Here is a 21,634-nt window from a genome sequence, read left to right as displayed (position 1 = left end):
GACATGAGAAGAAGTTGATGTGCTGTATGGAGGATTCTGCTGGCTAAATCACAAGTTGAGTACAGAGTACAGCTGTCAGTGTCAGGTTTAAAGGGATTATAGTCATAGACATGTTGATTCTCTGCCTGTTAGTCACACAAGCATGGAACTGTGGAACATTGTCATTCCCATTTTTTTTTTTTTTTATATCACCTGTATTATGGTTACTAAAAGTTGTTGTGGTCATTCTGACAACCAGTTGGTTGTTGGTGGGGTTATATATTTTTAACCTGGAGGAATAAACAATGAAATAAACACAAGTGAAGGTCAACAAACCAGAAGATGTGTTGTGGTTTGTTCCAGGACCGTCGCTAGCGGAGCGAAAGGTGCTGACAATTCTAAGGGGCCCCCAGCCTTATGGGGGGCAATTTTAACCGAGGGGAACCCCCCCGGGATGCAATTTCAATGGGACCCACAGCAACAACCTGCACCGGGGCCCTGGATGCCCCAGCTACGGCCCTGGTTTATTCACTGCAGCATCTGCTACCATTAAAGACACCACTGGGACTGTTAGCAGCTTGTCTATGCATTCATTCAATATCACTACACATTCAGTTTTCAAGAAACATATGTTAAGCAACCACACAAACTTTCATCATATTAGTGAATGACTATGTTTGACTGTTTAAGTCTGTATGATTGAATACAATGCATGGTTTATCCATTTGAAATGCTGACTGGGAATCTCCTTACCTATATAGAGATTAAGTGGTTGTGAATCAGAGGTTGACTATGTTCATTGAGGAGCATAAAGATGTGGTACACTTCCTAAAGAAAATTCTCTGCAAGCTGAAACTTGTCATTTGAGGCTCTGGGGCACTTTAACAATCATCATGCTCTGGTGAAATGCAGTTGGCATTGCTTTCTTTTCTTCTTCTTCTTCTTCTTCTTCTTCTTTTTTTTTAATCAAAGGGCCCAGGGACAAGAGATATAACAACGCCTGGTCTGTGGTTTGTATGTGATGATCCATGGCAGTTGATAGGAGTTATTTTAGGGACTGTTTCCATGGTCATGGTTGGAGTCTGCAGGAGAGCTCAATATAACTACAGCTACTTGTTGAGCTGTGGTCTGTTATTGTTGTGGTATTTCTACACATCTTCAGTGACTATAAAATACAGTAACAAATCAATTAATAATTTCCAAGAAATCTGATGTCTGAAACCTCTGAGCATCTTTGAATTGAATTGCATTCAATAAACCCAGTGTATTTTTACTTTGTCACATTTCCAATAATTTGTATCATGCCTGTTACACAACCCAGCACAACCCAAAAGTCAAAGAGGCTAATGCTATATATTACAAGACGAATGTTTCAAACAATCTTTCAAAATGATTTAGAATATGTAATTAAAATGTTCGTATTCACATAGGCCTAATAAAGAAACAAACTCAGACAAACAGAAATGTGAGCTGCCAAGTGATATCCTTTCATCAGTAACTGACAGTAGGCTATATCGATTTAATAGGATATAAATACTTGTTTAACTTAGTTACATAGATCAAAAGCACCCTTTAAACGTGTTTTGTTTTAAAAGCCTACAAGTTGACGTTCATCCATCGGTGCCAAAAGACAATTTGGCTTTCTCAAAACAAGCCTCAACAAACTGAGCTCGGAATTACCTATAGAAAATCCATTTAAAAAGTTAATCCCTTTGGAAGTCATTTTCTAATTCATACTCTGAAGTAAGCACATGCTTCAACTCATTTGAACTTTCTGTAAGGGTCACAATACAAGGACAATTTGGTATAAATGCACTAACTACAGCTAGAGGAGCATTTACAATCTGGATTGGGGAACATTCCGTTTAAGAGGGGCGTGTTTACTAGTTTTTCATCGGAATGTAGGCACACTGGGCTGAGCTTCAGGTGGACGCGGCGGCACGCAATGCTGCGCTCGGATCATGAGCTCACATTCACATCAATACAAACTCAGACTTAGTTCATTTACAAACGCTGGATCCTCACAGTGACGGACTGTTGGACGGGTAACTCACTGCTTGCTGCATATCTGCGTGTTCTCATATGATTTTTACTCTCACAGAAGATGCTCTGTAGCCATATAACGAAACTTTGTACTGTAAAAAGATTTAATTATGATGTTTTAATCTATTTAACATGGCACAATAATTTCTGGCATTTCTGAGTGATCTTCTTGATTTTCTTTATCAACCATAAATGTGCAATTACTTTATTTAAAGGTTGTCACTTTGATTTAACTGATAAAATAAGACACCGTTTAAACTTGACTTAACGATAATGTAGAAGAAGAAAATTATATCCCCGCTGAGTTATGAATGTAATAACTTTTATAACGTTTGTGCAAATATCAAATTATGACAAACGCAATATTTTCTCTTCTCAGATGCTATAGCGACTGAAGGTGTCAATCTGAAAGTGAATGTGAAATTTACCGGAGGATCAACTGTCCTGACCGAAGCGCCGTTATTTTCTCTCAAGGAAAACGGATGTTGTGTGTGACTGAGAGGCTCAGGTAGAGTTCACAGAAACCCACCTGAAGACAGAAGATCTGAAGTCTGACCTTCTGCTCGCGAGGTCTGGACACTGATATGAAACTGAAAGCGATTTAGAGGTTTTCTCTATGAAACAGCACTTTGCAATCCTGGAGACGTGAGAAGAACCTTAAATAATGCAAATAAGCTGAGACACTGTGAAGCAGCCTATATTTTTCAAGTATTCACTTGTGTTCAGGATTATGTAGGATTCTGTAAACAGCTCATCCTTTTGGGTTCTGCGTTTGAGAAAACTTGAGGAGAAGTAGCCTACACAGCAGAGGAAACGCGTGTGAAGCATGGATGCAATTAGGTTTCCCGACTTTTTTGATGATGAAAACGATTGGGATCACACACCTCGTGGTCTTTACTTCATCAGATGAGCCCAGTTTCAGATATCAAGAGGTTTTTAAGTTGTGACACCTGACGAACACCTAAAATGCAGAAGTCAAACAACAGGTACGTGGATCATCACATGCTCCTCTACTGTGTATGGAAACATATTTTTTAAAGAACATTTTTATCATATCAGACGTCCTCATTTTTAGTAACCCAGTGCTGTTTTATTTGTTGTAATTACCAAGCCAAATTTTATTTCGATCACAGCTATTGAATTAATGTTTGTTCCACATGATCAGTTTAACTGGAAAATCAATTTATTTTGAATGTTTTATAATATTTTCAACTATTAGCTTTTCAGTACTATTGGTTATATATCTGCAACACCATAAATCAAAATAATATCATTATGAGCTTTTGTATTGTTGGTGGCTTGATGTAGTTTTAGGTTATTTGTCTTGTTAGTAGAATTCTTGGTTATGGAGGAAAAAAACCCTCTTGAGTAATATGGTCTATTCCTGCTTCCAGGAAACAGCTGTTTAATTTAATCTTTAAGAGGAGAACAGTTTACTGTTCACATAAACTTGAGGTGCTTCGGCATGACCCAAACAGATTTATGACTCCAGTTATGTTCAGATTTAGCACTTTTGTGGTTTGTCTGACAGAAACCTAATGGTTGCAGAGACCCATATAAGGTTTCTTTTTATGTGGCTTCATATGGTTTAACTGTGACGTACATACGTTTAGCAACAATTATTAATGTGAAATCATATTGTTTTTATCACATGGTCATTGAAGGCTCAGGTTTATGTTCTTACCTTCAGGCTACAACAGCAGTCAAAACCATCTAAATGAACATCATTATTGACTTTTAACTATAGACCCATTGCCCCTTGACCTTGATAATAAACTAAGCTCTAATTTGCTGGACTGTTGAGTGCAGATTGCGCTATTGTGGATTTGAATTTAGGTAATTATGATGCATTACTTCAGTCTGTATCTCTTTTTTCATCTTGTTTATTTACAGTGTCTATGATTAGAAATGGACTTGTAATCAAAGGAAGGTGTATTTCATCATATTGTTTTTCTGAAACAGTTCTTCATGGGAGTGTATTGTTTATAATTGACCAGTGTCCACTCTAGGTTGCCATCAAAATAAACCTTTAAGCCCTTTAGGAATAGCCTATTGTTTGTACACAAATCTGTGCTGGAGAAAGGAATACTGTGGGATGTTTATATCAGTTTCCCTCTGTAAACTTCTCACATTTCAAATTCATAGTCATTATTACAATTCAAAGAAGAGAGTTGGGCTTTAGCAAAGCTGTAAAGAGTTTCTGAGAAGCTGCTCCTTTGACGAGTCAATCGTTGTGTGGTCTCTTAGTATTCTGACCTCATTGGTGGGAGTCAGACTCATCCTCTAAAAATGCACATAAACATGTTTTCTCAGTGGCGGTGATTTCTCAATGTATAGCACACACTGTCACTATTTGTTGTCATTAAGTCTTTGATGTAACACAACAACACTTACACAGTGAGCCCTGAAGTCTCTGTCCGGGCTCCATTTTAAAGTCAAATGTGGTGGTTTGTAAGTGGATTTGGTGATTGATTTACATGATTTATTTTCTCTGTCTCTAGGAAGCTGTCTCTGTGCCAGGCTCTCACCCTCATAACACTGCTGCTGTCTCCAGGTTGCCTGTCATCTCTGCCTGTAAGATGGTCCCTGTCCCATTATCCTTAAGTTTATAGACAAAAGTCGCAAAAGTAATTTTAATGTTTTAGTCCTGTCATTCAGTTAAACTAAAATTTTTGAGGACCACCTTGAACAGTCAGTTGGATATGCTCGGATAGGCAAGGTTCTCTGCCAAGGTTTTGCTCATTTTAACTAGAGTGTTGTCTTTCTTGTTGATTGCCAAGAGCAGAGCTTAATCAGAGCAATCCGGGCAGGCTCACCCAGGGGGATTCAGTGACTGGGATGCCACCCTGTATTGTTTCCAAATTGCTGTTTACACACAGTGCAGTAATGCGCAGTTAAGAAAATATTCAAAACTACAAAATTAAAAACATTACATTTACTCACCCTCATGGCATTACAAACCCATAGGAGTTTCATTCATCTTTGAAACAAAAATGAAGATATTTTTTATGAAACCTGAGAGATTTCTCTCCCCATTGAAAGTTCATGCCACCAAAACTTTGCTGTTTCAGAAATTTAAAAAAGACATGATAAAACATCAAGCAAGCATGTTTGATCTTCCGATGACCATATTTGATGTGCTCTATCTATGCGCATTGATCAATGTTTATATATGAATAATAGCCTACATTAAATCTGTTCATCAGTGGTCATGTCTCTTCAGAAGAGAATTGAATACAAAATTGAATACTTCCCTACTGAAGTAGTATGCGAAAAACTGTATGTCAACAGATAAGTATTTCCGAATACATAGTACAACCCGAATTCTGGAAATGTTGGGACGTTTTTTAAATTTGAATAAAATGAAAACTAAAAGACTTTCAAATCATATGAGCCAATATTTTATTCACAATGGAACATAGATAACATAACAAATGTTTAAACAGAGAAATTTTACACTTTTATCCACTAAATGAACTCATTTCAAATTTGATGCCTGCCACAGGTCTCAAAAAAGTTGGCACGGGGGCAACAAATGGCTGAAAAAGCAAGTGCATAAAAAGTGCATAAAAAGATTGTGGAATACTTTAAAAACAATGTTCCTCAACGTCAAATTGCAAAGGCATTGCAAATCTCATCATCTACAGTGCATAACATCATCAAAAGATTCAGAGAAACTGGAGAAATCTCTGTGCGTAATGGACAAAGCCGAAGACCTTTATTGGATGCCTGTGGTCTTCGGCCCTCAGACGACACTGCATCACTCATCGGCATGATTGAGTCAATGACATTACTAAATGGGCCCAGGAATACTTCCAGAAACCACTGTCGGTAAACACAATCCGCCGTGCCATCTGCAGATGCCAACTAAAGCTCTATCATGCAAAAAGGAAGCCATATGTGAACATGTCAATGGGAGAATGGGAGAATGGGACCAAATTCCAACACCAAAACTCCAGAAACTCATAACCTCGATGCCCAGACTTGTTTTGAAACTATTTTGAAAAGAAGAGGAGATGCTACACCATGGTAAACATGCCCCCGTCCCAACTATTTTGAGACCTGTAGCAGGCATCACAGCTCACAAAGCTCATTTTGTGAATAAAATTGTAAAATTTATCAATTTAATCATTTGTTATGTTATCTATGTTCTATTGTGAATAAAATATTGGCTCATGTGATTTGAAAGTCTTTTAGTTTTCATTTTATTCAAATTTAAAAAACGTCCCAACATTTCCAGAATTCGGGTTGTATTAAAAAAACAGTAGGCGAAAAGTCCCTGGATGACCTACTACTTCCGTCAAGATTCTGAAATGCGCATTTGATGGGCACTTTACTGTCCCATGAGGTCACGGGAGAGGATTTATGAATGGAGGTGAAGCGACACAACTGACTCTGGTAGGTCCCATGATAATGAAACATGGCGGATGTAGTTCGTCTGGATTACATTCATACTACACACCTTCATACTATACAGAATATACTTTTTAAATGGTCGCAAAGTAAGTTCAAATTCAAATGTAGTACCTACTCAGACAGAACGCGATTTTGGATGCACCGTTGGTTTAAACATTTACAATGTTTTTGAACTTTTTGAAGTATTAAAATTTTTGTGGAATCGACTTTCAGTGGAGGGACAGAAATCTCCTGTTCAAAAGTCAAAAGTCTTATGGGTTTGCAGTTGATGACAGAATTTTAGTTTTGGGGTGAATCAACCCTTTAAGTTTCACTGGTAACTGATCTGTTTGCATGTGCTACTCTGCCTTTGGTACCTTCTGGACTTCCACCCAGTCATTTCTCCAGTTCCCCTCCCAAAGTACAAGATCCAAGCTAGGTCATGTCCACCAGTCATTATCATCCTCATTCCACTGGAATGACTTTCACCATCTGTATTAAAAACACAAACGGGACCTATCGACAGAAAGCCAACAAGCTTACTTCAGAATTTCATTTCCAAACAAAATCTCTTTCCAAGAAACATACTTCAAAGTCAATATGTCTTTTTTTTAAATCTTGCCTTTGGGGGGAAGCTGTTGTTCTGAAGGTGAAAGGTCGATTTAATTTATCCGCCTTGCCCACGGGCCCCATGGCAGACTGTCATCAACACTAATTTGAGTCTTTGCTACAGTAATGGGGGCAGTTCCAGGTCATTCTGGTACTGAAGATGATGGACGTCCACCATAAAGCACTATTGTGTCTGTGTGTGTGCAGTCATCTGTCATTTTAACCCTCACAGATAGACATCCTGACTCATTATCAGACTTCTATTCACCACAGGTCTCTAGACTAAATAAGGTCAGGAGATTCTGACGATACTCAATGATCTCCTGCCATGATACCCTTATTAGATGAGACCAACCAAACTAAGCAACTTTTTTTGTAATATTTCCATTGAAAGGGTTAATGCTTAGGAACCGGTACAAAGCTCTGCACCAAAAAGCAGTCATATGTATGCCAGTAAAACATCCCTTTAGGGATCAAACTTTGGAATGCAAGTTTAATGCTCTGTTTGCAATTTCATTTTCTTGCAACGTGTTTACACACCTCATGTGACTCTTGGTGTAAAATTAGATTTACGTGATACCATGGATGAATATTATTTTAGGAAGGCAAAACAGCTGCTTTGTATGAGGTTGTTTAACATGATAGAAGCAGAAAAGCATGCTCTCCACACCTACATTACATTTACAAGAATACAAACACACCTTCAGGGGACGGTTAGGCTTTAGGCAACCTAAGGAAGCTCCTCACTCTTCACGGACTGTTACTGCCTGTTTGTCTCGGATCAAAGCCAGCAGCGGATCTAAGAATGACAGAGTAATGTTATCCTTGAGGGCGATTAGTGGTGGTCTGATAGGAATACCGCTTGTGTAATGGAGGCTGTGTGCAATAGAGCTAATGTGGCGTCCACAGTCGCGCACCTGGGGAACACTCAAACACTTCCACAAATGTCAAGTGCAGTCTAGCATGGCCGATGAGCAGGAAATGTTTTGGTGGCCTCTTATATCATGTGTCCTGAGCACTAGTGTGCAATAATTTCGGCTGTAAGCACAGGATACCTTTTAGTGCTTAAAGTGTCATGAAACTCCCCTGTTTTTTCACTGGTCATTCATTCCTCAGATTTGAAAAAGACTCAAGAAATGGGAGTGTAGAGGGTGGGAAGAGGGGAGAAAACAACTAATAAAACACAGACCTGCAACACATTCATTATACAGACAAATGAAAATTAAAAGCAGAGGAAGAAAAACAAACAACAGAGTTGGGCTCACCTTGAAGTAGGCCTATTTTTAAAACTCCCAACAATTTTATCATTAGAGACTACTAACAACTATCATGAACAAATCAAATACACAAGCACTACAGTGTCTGAACAAATGACACATCAGTTTAACACAGAAAGAATAAAGACATAGTTACTTTTTTTGTCCATTCTTCTTTAAAGTTTCAGTTACATCATTGTCTTCTGTATATCAGAATAATCCATCGTGCCATCATTCATGATTAGACATACCGCTGTATCAGTGTCCTTATTTGCACACAAGTATAAATATGTCCATAAAAACATGAAACACACTTGCTCTGGTCCGTATGAACAATGATCCGCTGTGCTGCAAGTGTTAAACTCATCTTGGCGTTCGTCGCACAAACCGCTCTCATGCATGCTATGCATGTTACAGTGATATTTTCTATGTATTGATAGTCAAACTCCAGCTCTGACCACATAGTGGGGAAAATGTAAACAACACTTCTGTGTTATACTGAGAAAACGTGTCTGAACTCAAAGCTGAACAGGCAGAGGTAAACAAACAGCGCTGAAATGGTCTGTTGTGACATTTAAATTCTCTGCTGTAATGTAATGTAATGTAATCTCATGCATAATACAGTATAGTGATTGGATTAAAAGAGTTAATTCTCATGAATTATATGCAGAAACTGGTGATGAAGATGTGTACTCTCAGCCACAGCAGCCAGTCACCACTCCAAATTAACGCATGTACTTCACTTTTCATGTTAGTTTACCCAAAAATGAAAATTCTGACATCAATTACTCACCCTCATGTCGTTCCAGACCCGTAAGACTTTCGTTCATCTTCACACAAATGAAGATCTTTTTCATGAAATCTGAGAACTTTCTGTCCCTCCATTGGCAGTCTACGTGACTAACACTTTGATGCTTCAAAAAGTTCATAAAGAGATTATAAAACTAATCCATATGAATTGAGTGCAAAGTCCAAATTCCGAAATTAGTTTAAATTTCTGAAGAGACTTGATCGCTTTATATGATGAACAGATTGAATTTGGGCTTTTATTCACATTTAAACATTGACCAGCGAACATAAATAGAAGCTCAAATTAACCTGCTTGACACCTGAGAACAAACCTCATTGGTTCTTGTGGAAGCTCAAATGTGTTGCACAATACATGAGAATGAACCTCATTGGTTCTCGCACGTCAAGCAAACATGCTTGAGCTTCCGTTTACCACAACTGATATGTGCGTTGCCTAAATTCAATCTGTTCATCATATAAAGCATTTGTGTCTCTTCAGAAAATTTGGACTAAACCACTTAATTCATATGGATTAGTTTTCTGGTCTCTTTATGAACTTTTTGAAGTGTCAAAGTGGTAGTTGCTTAGCTGTCAATGGAGAGACAGAAATCTCTCATATTTCATCAAAAAGATCTTCATTTGTTTTACCAAGATGAATGAAAGTCTTACGGGTTTGGAAAGACATGAGGGTGAGTAATTAATGATCTTGAATTTAAATTTTTGGGTGAATTATCCCTTTAACTTCGCTTTTGAAACCGTAAGAACGAAATGGCTCCAAAAAACGTAAAAAAAAATAAAAATAAATAACAATCACTTTTTCCTTAATAATAAACATAATGAGTGCTATTGTTGTTTTCATTGCCTATACATATCTGTTAACATCTCAAAAAATGTTTTAGGGTTTCATGACCGTTTAACATACATGAAATGGCTTAATAGCTATACAAATAAATATATTTTACATACTGTTGTTCTAACGAATGAGCTTGCTAAAAACACAATAGCACAAATTAGTTGATCAAATCTGCCACCTCTGCTCTCTCTCTCTCTTTGTTGTTGTTCTGCAACCTTTCATGCACTTTGTTGTTTATATATTTGCAGTCATCCAGACGAGTAGAGCTGGGAGGTGAGGGACCACAGATCCGTAGCCAAATGCATTTCATGAATGAGTGGGCCTCATGGGGTGGTTGGTCTGTGTGTTCGCGCTCCTGTGGGGGAGGGGCCTCCGTCCGTACACGCACCTGTATCACCAGGTGAAGTATAGGCTTTGTATATTCCATCACACCATCTTTTCTGCTGTCAGATAGTGATTATACGTGTTTTCTGTGGGCAAAGAGAAAATGCTAAACTAAGAATCAGTGTACAAGAAAAGTTATGCAGAAAAACGAGTAAGATAGGGTAAGATGACCCCCGGGGAAAAGAAAAAGTTCCTTTTAAGGGTACTCCAGTGACAAACTGTTTTAGCCCTAAAGGTCCAATTTTAGAAAGAAAAAAAATCTGACAGTGAAGAATGCAAAAACACATCCTGTGTGAACGGCCTTTGTGGTGTTCTGCTTGATCGTGTTCATGTGATTTGTTTAAAACATTAAATACACTAATTTGTTGCATCTGACATCTTTGTTGTTGTTTTTCTCTCTAGAAATCTGGTAGGAGGGCCATGCCCAGGGGACACCAGGCAATACAAGATTTGTAACACAAAGGTGCAGTAAATTCTTTACAGTTTGAACAGGATGTCTAAAGAGAAACACATTTAAGTCCCACCTTATCCTCAGTGCATAATATCGATAGCGTTTATGTGCAGTTGGTTATGTAATTCTGCAGTGTATTTTATTGTATTTATTGCTTGGTGATGTGTTCCTGAATACCTCTGACTGTGGTTTAAGTGATCAGATCACAAAATGATTTGTATCCTTTTTACACTTACCACTTCTAATCCCATCACCCGGGACAGATGTTAATACCAGGTTTAAATGGGGTCATTGTGTCAGCACACAGATGCATGTGTTGTGTTTATCCTGAGTCTTCCAAAGCTGTTCTAATGATTTAGAGAGTGTTAATGAATCAGGGCTTTAGCAGCTTTAGATGTGCATGTTTTCTCTCCTGAGCTTTGCGTCTGTAACATCAGGAGTGTCCTGCTGACTCTATGGACTTCAGAGAACTGCAGTGTAAAGCTTTCAATGACAGACCTCTGGTCGCTGGCAGCAGTTACCACTGGACTACCTTTCATGGAGGTCAGTGAAGCATGACTCTCCTCTTTGAAGCATGTGTTGTGTTACTGTGTGGATTTCTTCTTCTGCTACGTGCTTATACTGACTGAAACCTGATTTATACTGCTTTCAGGCTCCAACCCATGTGAGCTCAGCTGCCTGGCTATTGGACACAACTTCTATTACAACTTTGGACGGGTGCTTGATGGCACACCATGCCAGTCAGATCAGGGGACAGTCTGTGTGAATGGAAAGTGTCTGGTGAGTAGATGGTTCTTAGGACACAGTTTCATAACAGCTAATAATCACAAAATGTACACCCTCACCAAAAATGTGCAGGTTTTGCTCCTTAAAAAGCTATTTCTACCTAATCTGATGACATTAAAAAAAGGACTTTTGTGTCACTTATAAAAAGAAGGAACAAGTTATCATTTGAATAATTCAAACATACAAATCTAAATATATAATTTATTTTCAAACAGACAAATGATTATATTTTAACATGTTTCATTCCTGTTTTAAATGTAACAATAAAATTGACTAATAGACATATTTAACAGAATTTTTTAATTTTGTCCTGTTCACTAATCATGCCATTAATGTTTTGACTTGGATTGTTTCAAGTATCATTTATGCTGGATAGTAACTGATTACATAATCAGATTCCAAAAATTAAGTACTTGTAATTAGATTATATTATGTTTTAAAATACTCGTAATCAGACTACTGTTCATTTTATTGATTACATGATTTCATGTTATTTTTACAATGGCAGTAAATTATTCATAATTAATTGACTTTCCCTACTACTTCTTTTTTATCTTTTAAATTTTCCTTTCTAAAAAAAAGCCTACTGCTTATATACGTTCAGGAGGTCTTCCAAGTTTGTGGAATTGCACACATAGACCAGCCACTGAAAACTGAGACCCACACAGCATTTGATCACTGGATTTACAGAAATCATTTCACTTTTAAAACGTGTTTTCTCAACATGGCAACAATGCAAGTCTAATCAACTGACAAACACATTCATTATTATTTGAATTATCACTTAGTAAGTCATTTAACCATGTATTACTATCTTTGGAAGGCTTTTGTCTTTCAAACACATTAAAATGTACAATTTCTTATATATTTACTTGAATTACCCCCCTGAGATTTGAAGTTACTAAGTTAGGTCAATAATAAAATAATAAAAAGTCAGTAATTATAAGTAATAAAATTAAGTTCACGGTTCTCTGATGTCGGTTTATGGTCACATGACATGCAGGTAAATTTTTAATTTTTTGATAGTTTTTTTAAAATTTTTTTTAAAGATTTATTTTAATTTTAAATGTAAATGATTGAATTACTTAATGGCTTTTCATTAAACTCACAAACCCACTGCGATTCAATCGTGAAGTCCAGTCTGGGAAACCCTGATGTAATGTAATATTTAATGCACTTCATGCTGTTGGTAACAAAGAACTGAATATATTTATTTATAATATATATCAATATGGTAAAAGTTTATCCTATTCAAATTAGTGTGATACACAAGTTTGTAAGTAATGTCTGTGTACATATATATTCCCCACCCAAGGAACGCGATTACATGTGAGAAGTGCCGGTCCGCAAAGAAAAGTGAGGCATATATATATGTATATATATATATAGTATGTATGGCTGACTGAATGGACTGTCTAGTCCTAAACTCATGCATGTGTGAATTTGGTTTCCATCACATGAGGACTGGAAAAGAGAAGCACATGCATAGTGGGGCCCAATCATTAGCACCATGTGGCAGATTGAATCCATATGTGTGAAGCACACCTTGTGTGTGTGTGTGTGTGTGTGTGTGTGTGTGTGTGTGTGTGTGTGTGTGTGTTTGGTTGCCCCTCTGTGAGGCCCACTGAATCATGGGAATGTGCCATTGAGAATCATTATTTCACAAACTACCAAGATTAAGGAAGGATGGGCAGAGAAAGGCAAGGAAAGACATAAGGTGAGAGAGAACAGGAGGTCACGCATTAGGAGGAGGGTTGCACCTGCATGAAATGGAGTGCATGAGAGGTCTATAAAGAAAGAGGGGCTTAATTATATCCTGCAGGAATTGTTGAGGACAGTGCAGTCCTGTATACCTCCTTCTACCTCTGCAGTCTCCTCTGATGTCTCCTCCTCCAACCATGCACTCTGGAGCTTAAGCCAAACTTCTGCCTGAATGGTCTTGAACCCTGCCTGGGCCTCCTGATCCTGCTCTTGTTTGTGTGCGGTGGCTCAGAGAGAGATCTCTGTCATTCTGCTGCCCATCTGTTTTCACCTGCCTCTGCTTGGACCTGTGGACCTAAACACACAAATACACACAGACCTTTCAGGATGGTGTAGCTTTACTTGTAGTGGAGGTTACTGATCACTACTGATAGTCTTTGATCTCTTTTCTTGTCATTAAAACCAAACTTCAACATGTTTTTAATGAATTCTACCCACTTTAATTTGAAAATGTATTTGTTTTTTCTTTATTTGATCTCTATAGTGAAGAGTAGATTGATTTTGGATTTATTCATTGTTTAAATTGATTAAAAAGTATTGATATCAGAAATAATATATATTTATAATACAAATAGTATTCTGCATTCTGACTTGCTGTGTTGTTTCTACATACACTACCATTCAAAGGTTTGGGGTCGATATGATTTTTAAAGAAGTCTCTTATGCTCATTAAAGCTGCATTCATTTAATCAAAAATACAGTAAAACAATAATATTGTGTAATATTAGTACAATTTACATTTTTTTTTTCTATTTTAATACATATTAATGCAGTTTATTCCTCTGATGGCAAAGCTGAATCTTTTTAGCATCATTACTCCAGTCTTCAGTGTCACATGATCCTTCAGAAATCATTTTAATTTGCTGATTTGCTGTTCAAAAAATATATGTCTTATTATTATAAATGTTGAAAACAGTGCTGCTTAATGTTTTTGAGGAAACCGTGATATATTTTTTCAGGATTCCCTGGTGAATCCTTTTTTTCTTTTCCTTGTTCTTTTGAAAGTTCAAACCATTAGCATTTATTTAAAATAGAAATCTTTTGTGACATTATAAATGTCTTTACTGTCACTTTTGATCAACTTAATGCAACCTTGCAGAACAAAAGTATTCATTTCTTAAATCTTACCGACTCCAAACTTTTAAACTGTAGTGTATGTATTCCAAAACAATCATTAGACATTTAATAGCTAAAAAAAAAGACAATAAACACAAAAACAACAGCATAAATAAAAGCAGCAAACAATAAACAGCAATCTGCATTATGTATGCTTCAGTACATGTTGGGAACTGAGGTAGGCCTACAGCATGAGATGCAATTTTCAGTGTTAAAGTCATTACACTTAATCCAACCACTCTGATATACTTATGATTAAAAATTAAGTTGAAACTCTGAAAACTCATAAAATCAATACACATGCCAGAAAATATTGTGCAGAAATGAACTAATGAAAACAAACATGGTGCTATTAAAATGATGAAATTTTTTGTGTAGTAGATAATGCATTTATTTTGAGGATCTTTAATCTGGGATGCTTCACTCTTTAGTAGTGTCTAAATTTATTTCTTGGAAAATCTCCAAGATTCTGTAGGCCATGAGCTGTTCCAGTTTTCATCAGGAGTGTTGTGTGATCGGCTTGTACTGTTGAAACAGAATGTGACAGTGCTTGATATTTTGGCTTCTAATCGCATTGTGTGTGTGTGTGTGTGTATGTGTGTGTGCGCAGAAGCCAGGATGTGATTTGATCTTTGGATCACAGCAGCAGGACGACGCCTGCATGGTGTGTGGAGGCCACAACTCAACCTGCCTTCATCACAGAAGTGTTTTTCAAAGCAACGAGCAGAACAATGGTCAGTTATGAATCTAAATACACTCACTTTGACTCAGTAGTACAGGAAAATAAGCTCAGAATTCTATAGATATGTTCAGTCTTATTTTCACAACTTTGAAATCAATAGTTTTGTTTAGGCATTAATATAAGAGATGTGAATAAACTCTTGTGTGAATCTTGTTATTCAGAACACAATGGCCCCCAAACTGTAAAATCTGGCTTTTACTCCAGTCTTCAGTGTCACATGATCCGTCAGAAATCATTCTAATATGCTGATTTGGTGCTAAAGAAACATTTTTTACTATTATCAATGTTAAAAACAGTTGTGCTGCTTAATATTTTTGTGGAAATTGTGATACTTTTTTTTTTTTTTCAAGATTCTATGATGAATAGAAAGTTTAAAAGAGAGAAAGTTTTTTTTATAACAATTTAAGAGTCTTCACTGCCACTTTACTGTCAGTTTGATGCATTTTTTAAAGGGTTAGTTCACTCAAAAATGAAAATTCTGACATTAATGACTCACCCTCATGTATTTCCACATCCATAAGACCTTCGTTCATCTTCAGAACACAAATGAAGATATTTTTAATGAAATCTGAGAGCTTTCTGTCCCTCCATAAAGATCCAATGCAACTACTACTTTTAAGGTCCAGAAAGGTAGTAAAGACATCATTAAAGTACTCCATGTGACTCCAGTGGTTTAACCTTAATTTTATGAAGCGATGTGAGTGCTTTGTTTGTGCAAAAAAAAAGTAATTTAATTTACCACTTTATTTATGAAAATATTGATCTGCAATGCACGTTCACGAGGGCATCACAATGCATGCATGTTGTGTTCACGCGAGAGCTGACATTTTTGCGTGAACACGCTTTGGATAATATTGTTTTATAAATAAAATGGTAAATTTTTTTTTTTTTTTTGCGCAAACAAAGCACTTGTGCCACTTCATAAAATTGAGGTTAAACCACTGGAGTCACATGGAGTACTTTAATGATGTCTTTACTACCTTTCTGGACCTTGAAAGTGGTAGCTGCGTTGGATCTTTATGGAGGGGCAGAAAGCTCTCGGATTTCATTAAAAATATCTTCATTTGTGTTCCAAAGATGAACGAAAGTCTTACTCAAACTTTTGAACGGTCGAGTAAGTGGTTTCTTAGGGACAGTGACCTCACTTTCTCTTCTTTATCTCGTCGTTTCTCTCTCCCTCACACATATCTACACACTTAGAACACTGACACCTCTTTGAACTTCTCCGCATGAAACAGAACCTCTTTTAAAAGCTTTCTTTACGCTGGCCAACTGAAAATACAGAGCGTTTACATCAGGGAAAACTCAGCGATAATACTGTCATTGTTAAGCCATCTGAAAACTACTCCGTTTCCCCTTTTCTTGCACGTGGATTTCTGAAAGTAGTATAACAGATTCAAGGCTGCCAGCACAGGGCTTTATAAAGAGGGTCAAAAGTCAAAGGAGAAGACAAAAGCCTGGGTCGTAATTCTGCAGGTCACAGCCTTGCGGCTAAACCAAGTCCATGTTATGGCTGCAGCAAGACACAGCATGGAAATATACAGTCTTGTTACGTGCAGGATTGCGCACCTGTTGGAAATAACTGTGTTTTTTTTTTTTTTTTAAATGGGCTGAGGCGCATTACTCTCTCATCTGTGTTTCCCTGCAGGACTGTTTGGGTATAATGAGGTCACTATGATCCCTGCCGGAGCAACACACATCAGAGTGACTGATAACAGCAGAAACTATCTAGGTTAGAGAACAGCCTTGTGTGTGATCTCTCCACTGGAGGTTCAACATGTGCTTCTCAAAGCAAAAGTGCCAAAGTGCAGAGTGAGATAAAATTGTAGATGACTACAGACAAAAGCATTTACTTCGCATTTATTAGCACAATAAAATAATGTATCGGACAACTTGCAGTAATTTTTTTTGGCAGTCACAAAACTTTTGTGCACTTTGTCCCATTGCTGTATGGGAAAATTACAATAATGCTGTGTTGTGGTAGTCCAATGTTTTTAAGGAAAATCACCTTTTGTAAACATTTTTAAAAGCACTCCAGAATGGGCGCTCTCAGTTTGTGATCAATGGGAACTGGAAGATCAATATTCCTGGGGAGTACAATGTGGCAGGAACCAAACTGCTGTATCGCCGCTCTGCTGATACCTGGGAGAGTTTTGAAGTTCCAGGACCTACTCAGGAGGACCTGCACATCATGGTAAGTTTCAGTTCATGATTCTTAATGCCTAGCAGCCGATTTGTGTTAATTTGTACTGATCTGATTGTAGGTCTTGTCAACTGATAAGAACTCTGGGATAGAATATGAGTACTGGCTCCCTCCAGACCGTTATGCCCTGTATCATGGGAGAAGTCAACTTCGGCAATCTCACCACACAGCAAACCACTTGCCCTTTGAACCTCCAACCACTATGACTACTACCACCACAACTACTACTACAACACAGCCAGTCACAAAACCTCTTTTCTGGGGTAAAAACCTTTCATTCCTGGTATTTAGGAATAAAAATCTATCATTCTTTTGTTTAAATTACACTAGCTGTTATATGGTATTTAGAAGTATTTTCTGTGCTGTGATAAGATCTTTAGATATAGGTATAGATTTAATGTTGAGTCCATTTGAAGTATATGTGTTGGTAAGTATTTGGCAGAAATGTCTCAATTGCTTGAAGTAAAATGTTAGGAGGCTTTTGTAAATACTAGGGCTGGGTAAAAATATTGATTTCTCGATTTTAATCGATTCTCACTTTTACGAACCGATTTCGATTCATAAATCCCAAGAAACAATTAGTCTAGTCTGTTTTCAGTTGATGAATGAACAGAACATGTAGCGCGCCTCCCATCCAATAAATCGCAGTAATATTTGTGCTTTGTTACTTTTGATGATATGAAGCAAAGTCTCAGATTTCAAATGACGTCCATCTTATTATGAGATTCAAAAAATAAATACCGTTTTGGCGCTGTTTAATGTGGGGTGACGGATTGCTGTAGCGCCTTAAACAGAAGCGGCAGCACGGAGCGCATGTGAACATCCTCTCCTCCGCTTTAATACTAGTTACAGCGCGAAATAAACATGACTAAACATCTGAAGGTATTTTAAAATATACAGTACAACTTACCGAAATCCGTATCATGTCTCGTGTAACAGCTCAATCAGTGTTTCAACTTCGGAAAGATGTCAATAAAACAGCTTGTAAACAATGTCACGCAACGTCACATTTACCTCAGAAAAACCATATTCAGTGACCATAAACTCCTTAGTCAGCTAGAAAAATGAACTATAGAGATCAGCATTCTGATAAATATAGCTATGCACCGTTACATATTCATTATAATTTTTTAATGTTCTTCAATATTTAATGCATGTTTGAATAGCCTAAATCAGTTATGACGGCCACAGTTTAAATGTTTATATTTCAAAAAAACGAATTGAAGTAGAAATATGATTATGTAATTCTAAACTTTAGTTATTATAAAAAAACAAAATTTAGTGTAATTTAAGTGTTTGTATATAAATAAGTTAATTATAAATAGCCTAATTTAATTTTAATAATATTATAGTAATGTAGTACCAACTGACTCCCATGTGTAGTTTACAGCATTAGTTGAGAGATTTTTTTCCTCTAGAAAATTTGCCATGTACTGTATCTGATATACTACATCCAAAATAATCGATATCGAATCAAATCAAATCGCAAGCATGTGAATAGAAATCGAATCGAATCATGAAAATTGTGTCAATACCCAGCCCTAGTAAATACAACTAACAAGGTCATGCTCTCAGGTCCTGCTGCACGCTGGCCCCTTCAACCCCCCTATCAACAGCAGCCAGTCCCACGTTTGGAAAGAGATGAAAACCGCAGGAACCGACTGCCCGAAATACATCGTAGAGGTCAGCGCTTTATCATTGCCATTAGTGTTGCTGCGATACCAACATTTTAGTAGTCCATACCAATACCAGTAAAATTTCACAGTATTTCACAGAATTATTTAACTAATTAAATTAGTTAAAGGTGCAAAAGGACATTTTTGGAGAGGCTAGCATTAAAGCTAGCTTTCAAATCATAACATCCCACCCTCTCTTCAGTGCGTCTCCAAAGCCACGCCTCCTCCAAAATACCTGAAGGCACACACACACAGCTGCTCTCGGCAAAGCGTCACAAGAGACAGCGTTAAACTACCTCATGTCTCAAAGCACATAACATTCCAATAATAATGAATGTAAACAACTTAGAGAGCTTGTACCTGACTGCTGCAGAATTATTTCAGTGTTGATTCCGTTGACATGGATACGCATAAATCCGAGTCTGACTGAACAGCTCCGGTTAGAACGTCACGGGTTGCCACCTCTTAATTACAAAAGTTATGGCGTGAACGCAGCATAAGCTCGTTGTTTTGATTCGCAAAGAAGGGTAAAATGTGGCTTCTGTTTGTTTGTGGTGCTCTGTGACTGACGTCTGTCTACACAAACTCTGCATAGCATGAAACGCACTGATTATGTCTGCGCGAACAGGGTGTGTGAGGGTATGTAGAAAAAACATACATTGACAGGCAGGTGTTATTTCATTCGGACCAAATATGACTGAATGAACATTTTAATGTTCTACGCCTTCCACAGACGATATATATATTTATAAAAATACATTTAGACCGTTTAACATAGTGATTGTTATCAGGATATGAGGAGAATTTCAATCAGTATAACAAAAAATATTTCTGTGGACAATCACCTATTGCACCTTTAATTATTATTCATAGTAATAATAAGTAAAATTTTACATTAATACATTAAATATTAATATATTAATTAGACAGACTTTTTTGTCCCGTACATTGCTCTGGTTATCATTATTTATATTGTCACAATTCTGAATTCAGTCCCGCAGTTACATACGGTTGTCTCAGCATGAAAAATAAAACTATTATTCAAATTGTAAATGGGTTATATACAGAAAGCGAGTAAAGAGCGCTCTCTTTATAATCACTGAAGCTGTCAATCACTTCAATTCAGCGCAGTACAGAACAGAGAGCTCATGCTGAACCAAACTCTGATGTTTTGAATTGCATTGAGCAGATTAAGATTATGCAACTTGAATGCCTCTGATTGGCCATTGCATATATGTGCTAAACAGATGTCTGTGATTGGCTATAATTCTCAGCGCTTCATAAAACACGTTGTAAATAGAAACCTCTGAAGCTTTTCACAGAACACAAAGCAGTCAGGAAGCCTGGCAACGTTATATTTTTAAAATTTCAGTATCGACTTGGTACCGAAGTACCGGTATTAATGACAACACTAACTGCCATGTAAAATCTTCATACAATGCCAAACACATAATTTTCCATTAATGTTCCTTGTTCGTTCCCATTGTTAATTGTTGTTTGCGCGGATGACAAAGTCTGGGCTTTTTTTGTTATGTCATGAAAACATTTCATCCTTTTGTAGGCAACTGTGGGAAATGCCGCCGGGTGCGAGGGAAAGGTGAGCGCCAGAGACAGTATTGCCAAAAAGATTTTGGTGAGTTCAATCAGTATGTCTCCCAACATATGATCCCAACAAAGTTTTGGTTTAATGTACATAATATATTGGATTATGTCAATACATTTTTCTGCTGTGACAGTATTTCGAGCAAAAGTGCTGGAAAAAGTCTATCATGGTGAGGAGACCCGCTATGACGTCCAAATCATCCACACATACCGCAACCGTTATCGTTTGGAGCACCGTGAGTTCCTGTGGGCCCCAAACAAATGTGACTGTCCCCTTCTAGAGGAAGGGCACCAGTACGTGTTGATGCTCCGACGGCATATAAATTACGAACGCACTCTCAATCGCATCCTGTTAGAGGAGGACAGCTACTCTCAGCCTTATCGAGCACGTGAAGATGGCCTGCTGCGCCCCCTAGAGGAGCTCTGCGGTAACAGAGGTAGCAGGACTCAGTTTAGGGAGTAAACACATGAACTATCACATGTTTACTGCACAATTATTCTGAAGCTCAGCTTTTATGCCAAAAAACAAGGCACAGACAGAAACCACGCTCTGATGCTGACTTGAAATCAATGATGATTTTACTGAAGCATTTCGCACTCCGCAACAAGGATAATGGACACTTTGTCGGGATGAATTATGTCAATGGGGGCATGAGGCGAATCAAAGCAAAGAAAGTCACTAAATGAAGCACTTTAGGTGGACAATCACCTTCTTTTAAAGCATATACACCAAAGTAAATAATATACACAACATGATGCCCTTTCTAGCACCCCGTGTTTGTTAATGGCATAAAATCACTTGACAGCATGTATATCTTTATCATGTGCTTTTTGATGTTTTTTATATATATATTTATATGTTGACAGTATTTCTAGAGGAAACCTTGATTTATATATTGCCTTATAATTTTAAATGTTTACTATCAATATATTTGCTTTTATCAACGGTTATAAAGTCCTTTGAAAAGTGAAATGATAATGAGTGTTTA

At 37.3% G+C, this 21,634-nt stretch overlaps 1 protein-coding gene across 1 annotated transcript; it reads left to right on the top strand.

The window, feature by feature from the left end:
• Positions 1-1,819: 1,819 nt before the first annotated feature.
• Positions 1,820-21,618, top strand: adamtsl5 (ADAMTS like 5). Its single transcript, XM_051900506.1, has 14 exons — positions 1,820-2,024; positions 2,402-3,008; positions 4,524-4,596; positions 10,173-10,324; positions 10,711-10,771; positions 11,197-11,302; positions 11,412-11,539; positions 15,033-15,156; positions 16,813-16,896; positions 17,195-17,358; positions 17,429-17,630; positions 18,943-19,050; positions 20,605-20,676; positions 20,780-21,618. Exons 2-14 carry the CDS (start codon positions 2,989-2,991, stop codon positions 21,106-21,108), a joined length of 1,623 nt encoding a protein of 540 aa, XP_051756466.1. The 5' UTR covers positions 1,820-2,024; positions 2,402-2,988; the 3' UTR covers positions 21,109-21,618.
• Positions 21,619-21,634: the final 16 nt, after the last annotated feature.

The sequence above is a fragment of the Ctenopharyngodon idella genome, chromosome 7 (assembly GCF_019924925.1).
Source record: "Ctenopharyngodon idella isolate HZGC_01 chromosome 7, HZGC01, whole genome shotgun sequence".
Taxonomy (NCBI): domain Eukaryota; kingdom Metazoa; phylum Chordata; class Actinopteri; order Cypriniformes; family Xenocyprididae; genus Ctenopharyngodon; species Ctenopharyngodon idella.
Note: the sequence above shows the minus strand (reverse complement) of the source record. Positions and strands in the feature narration are given on the sequence as shown.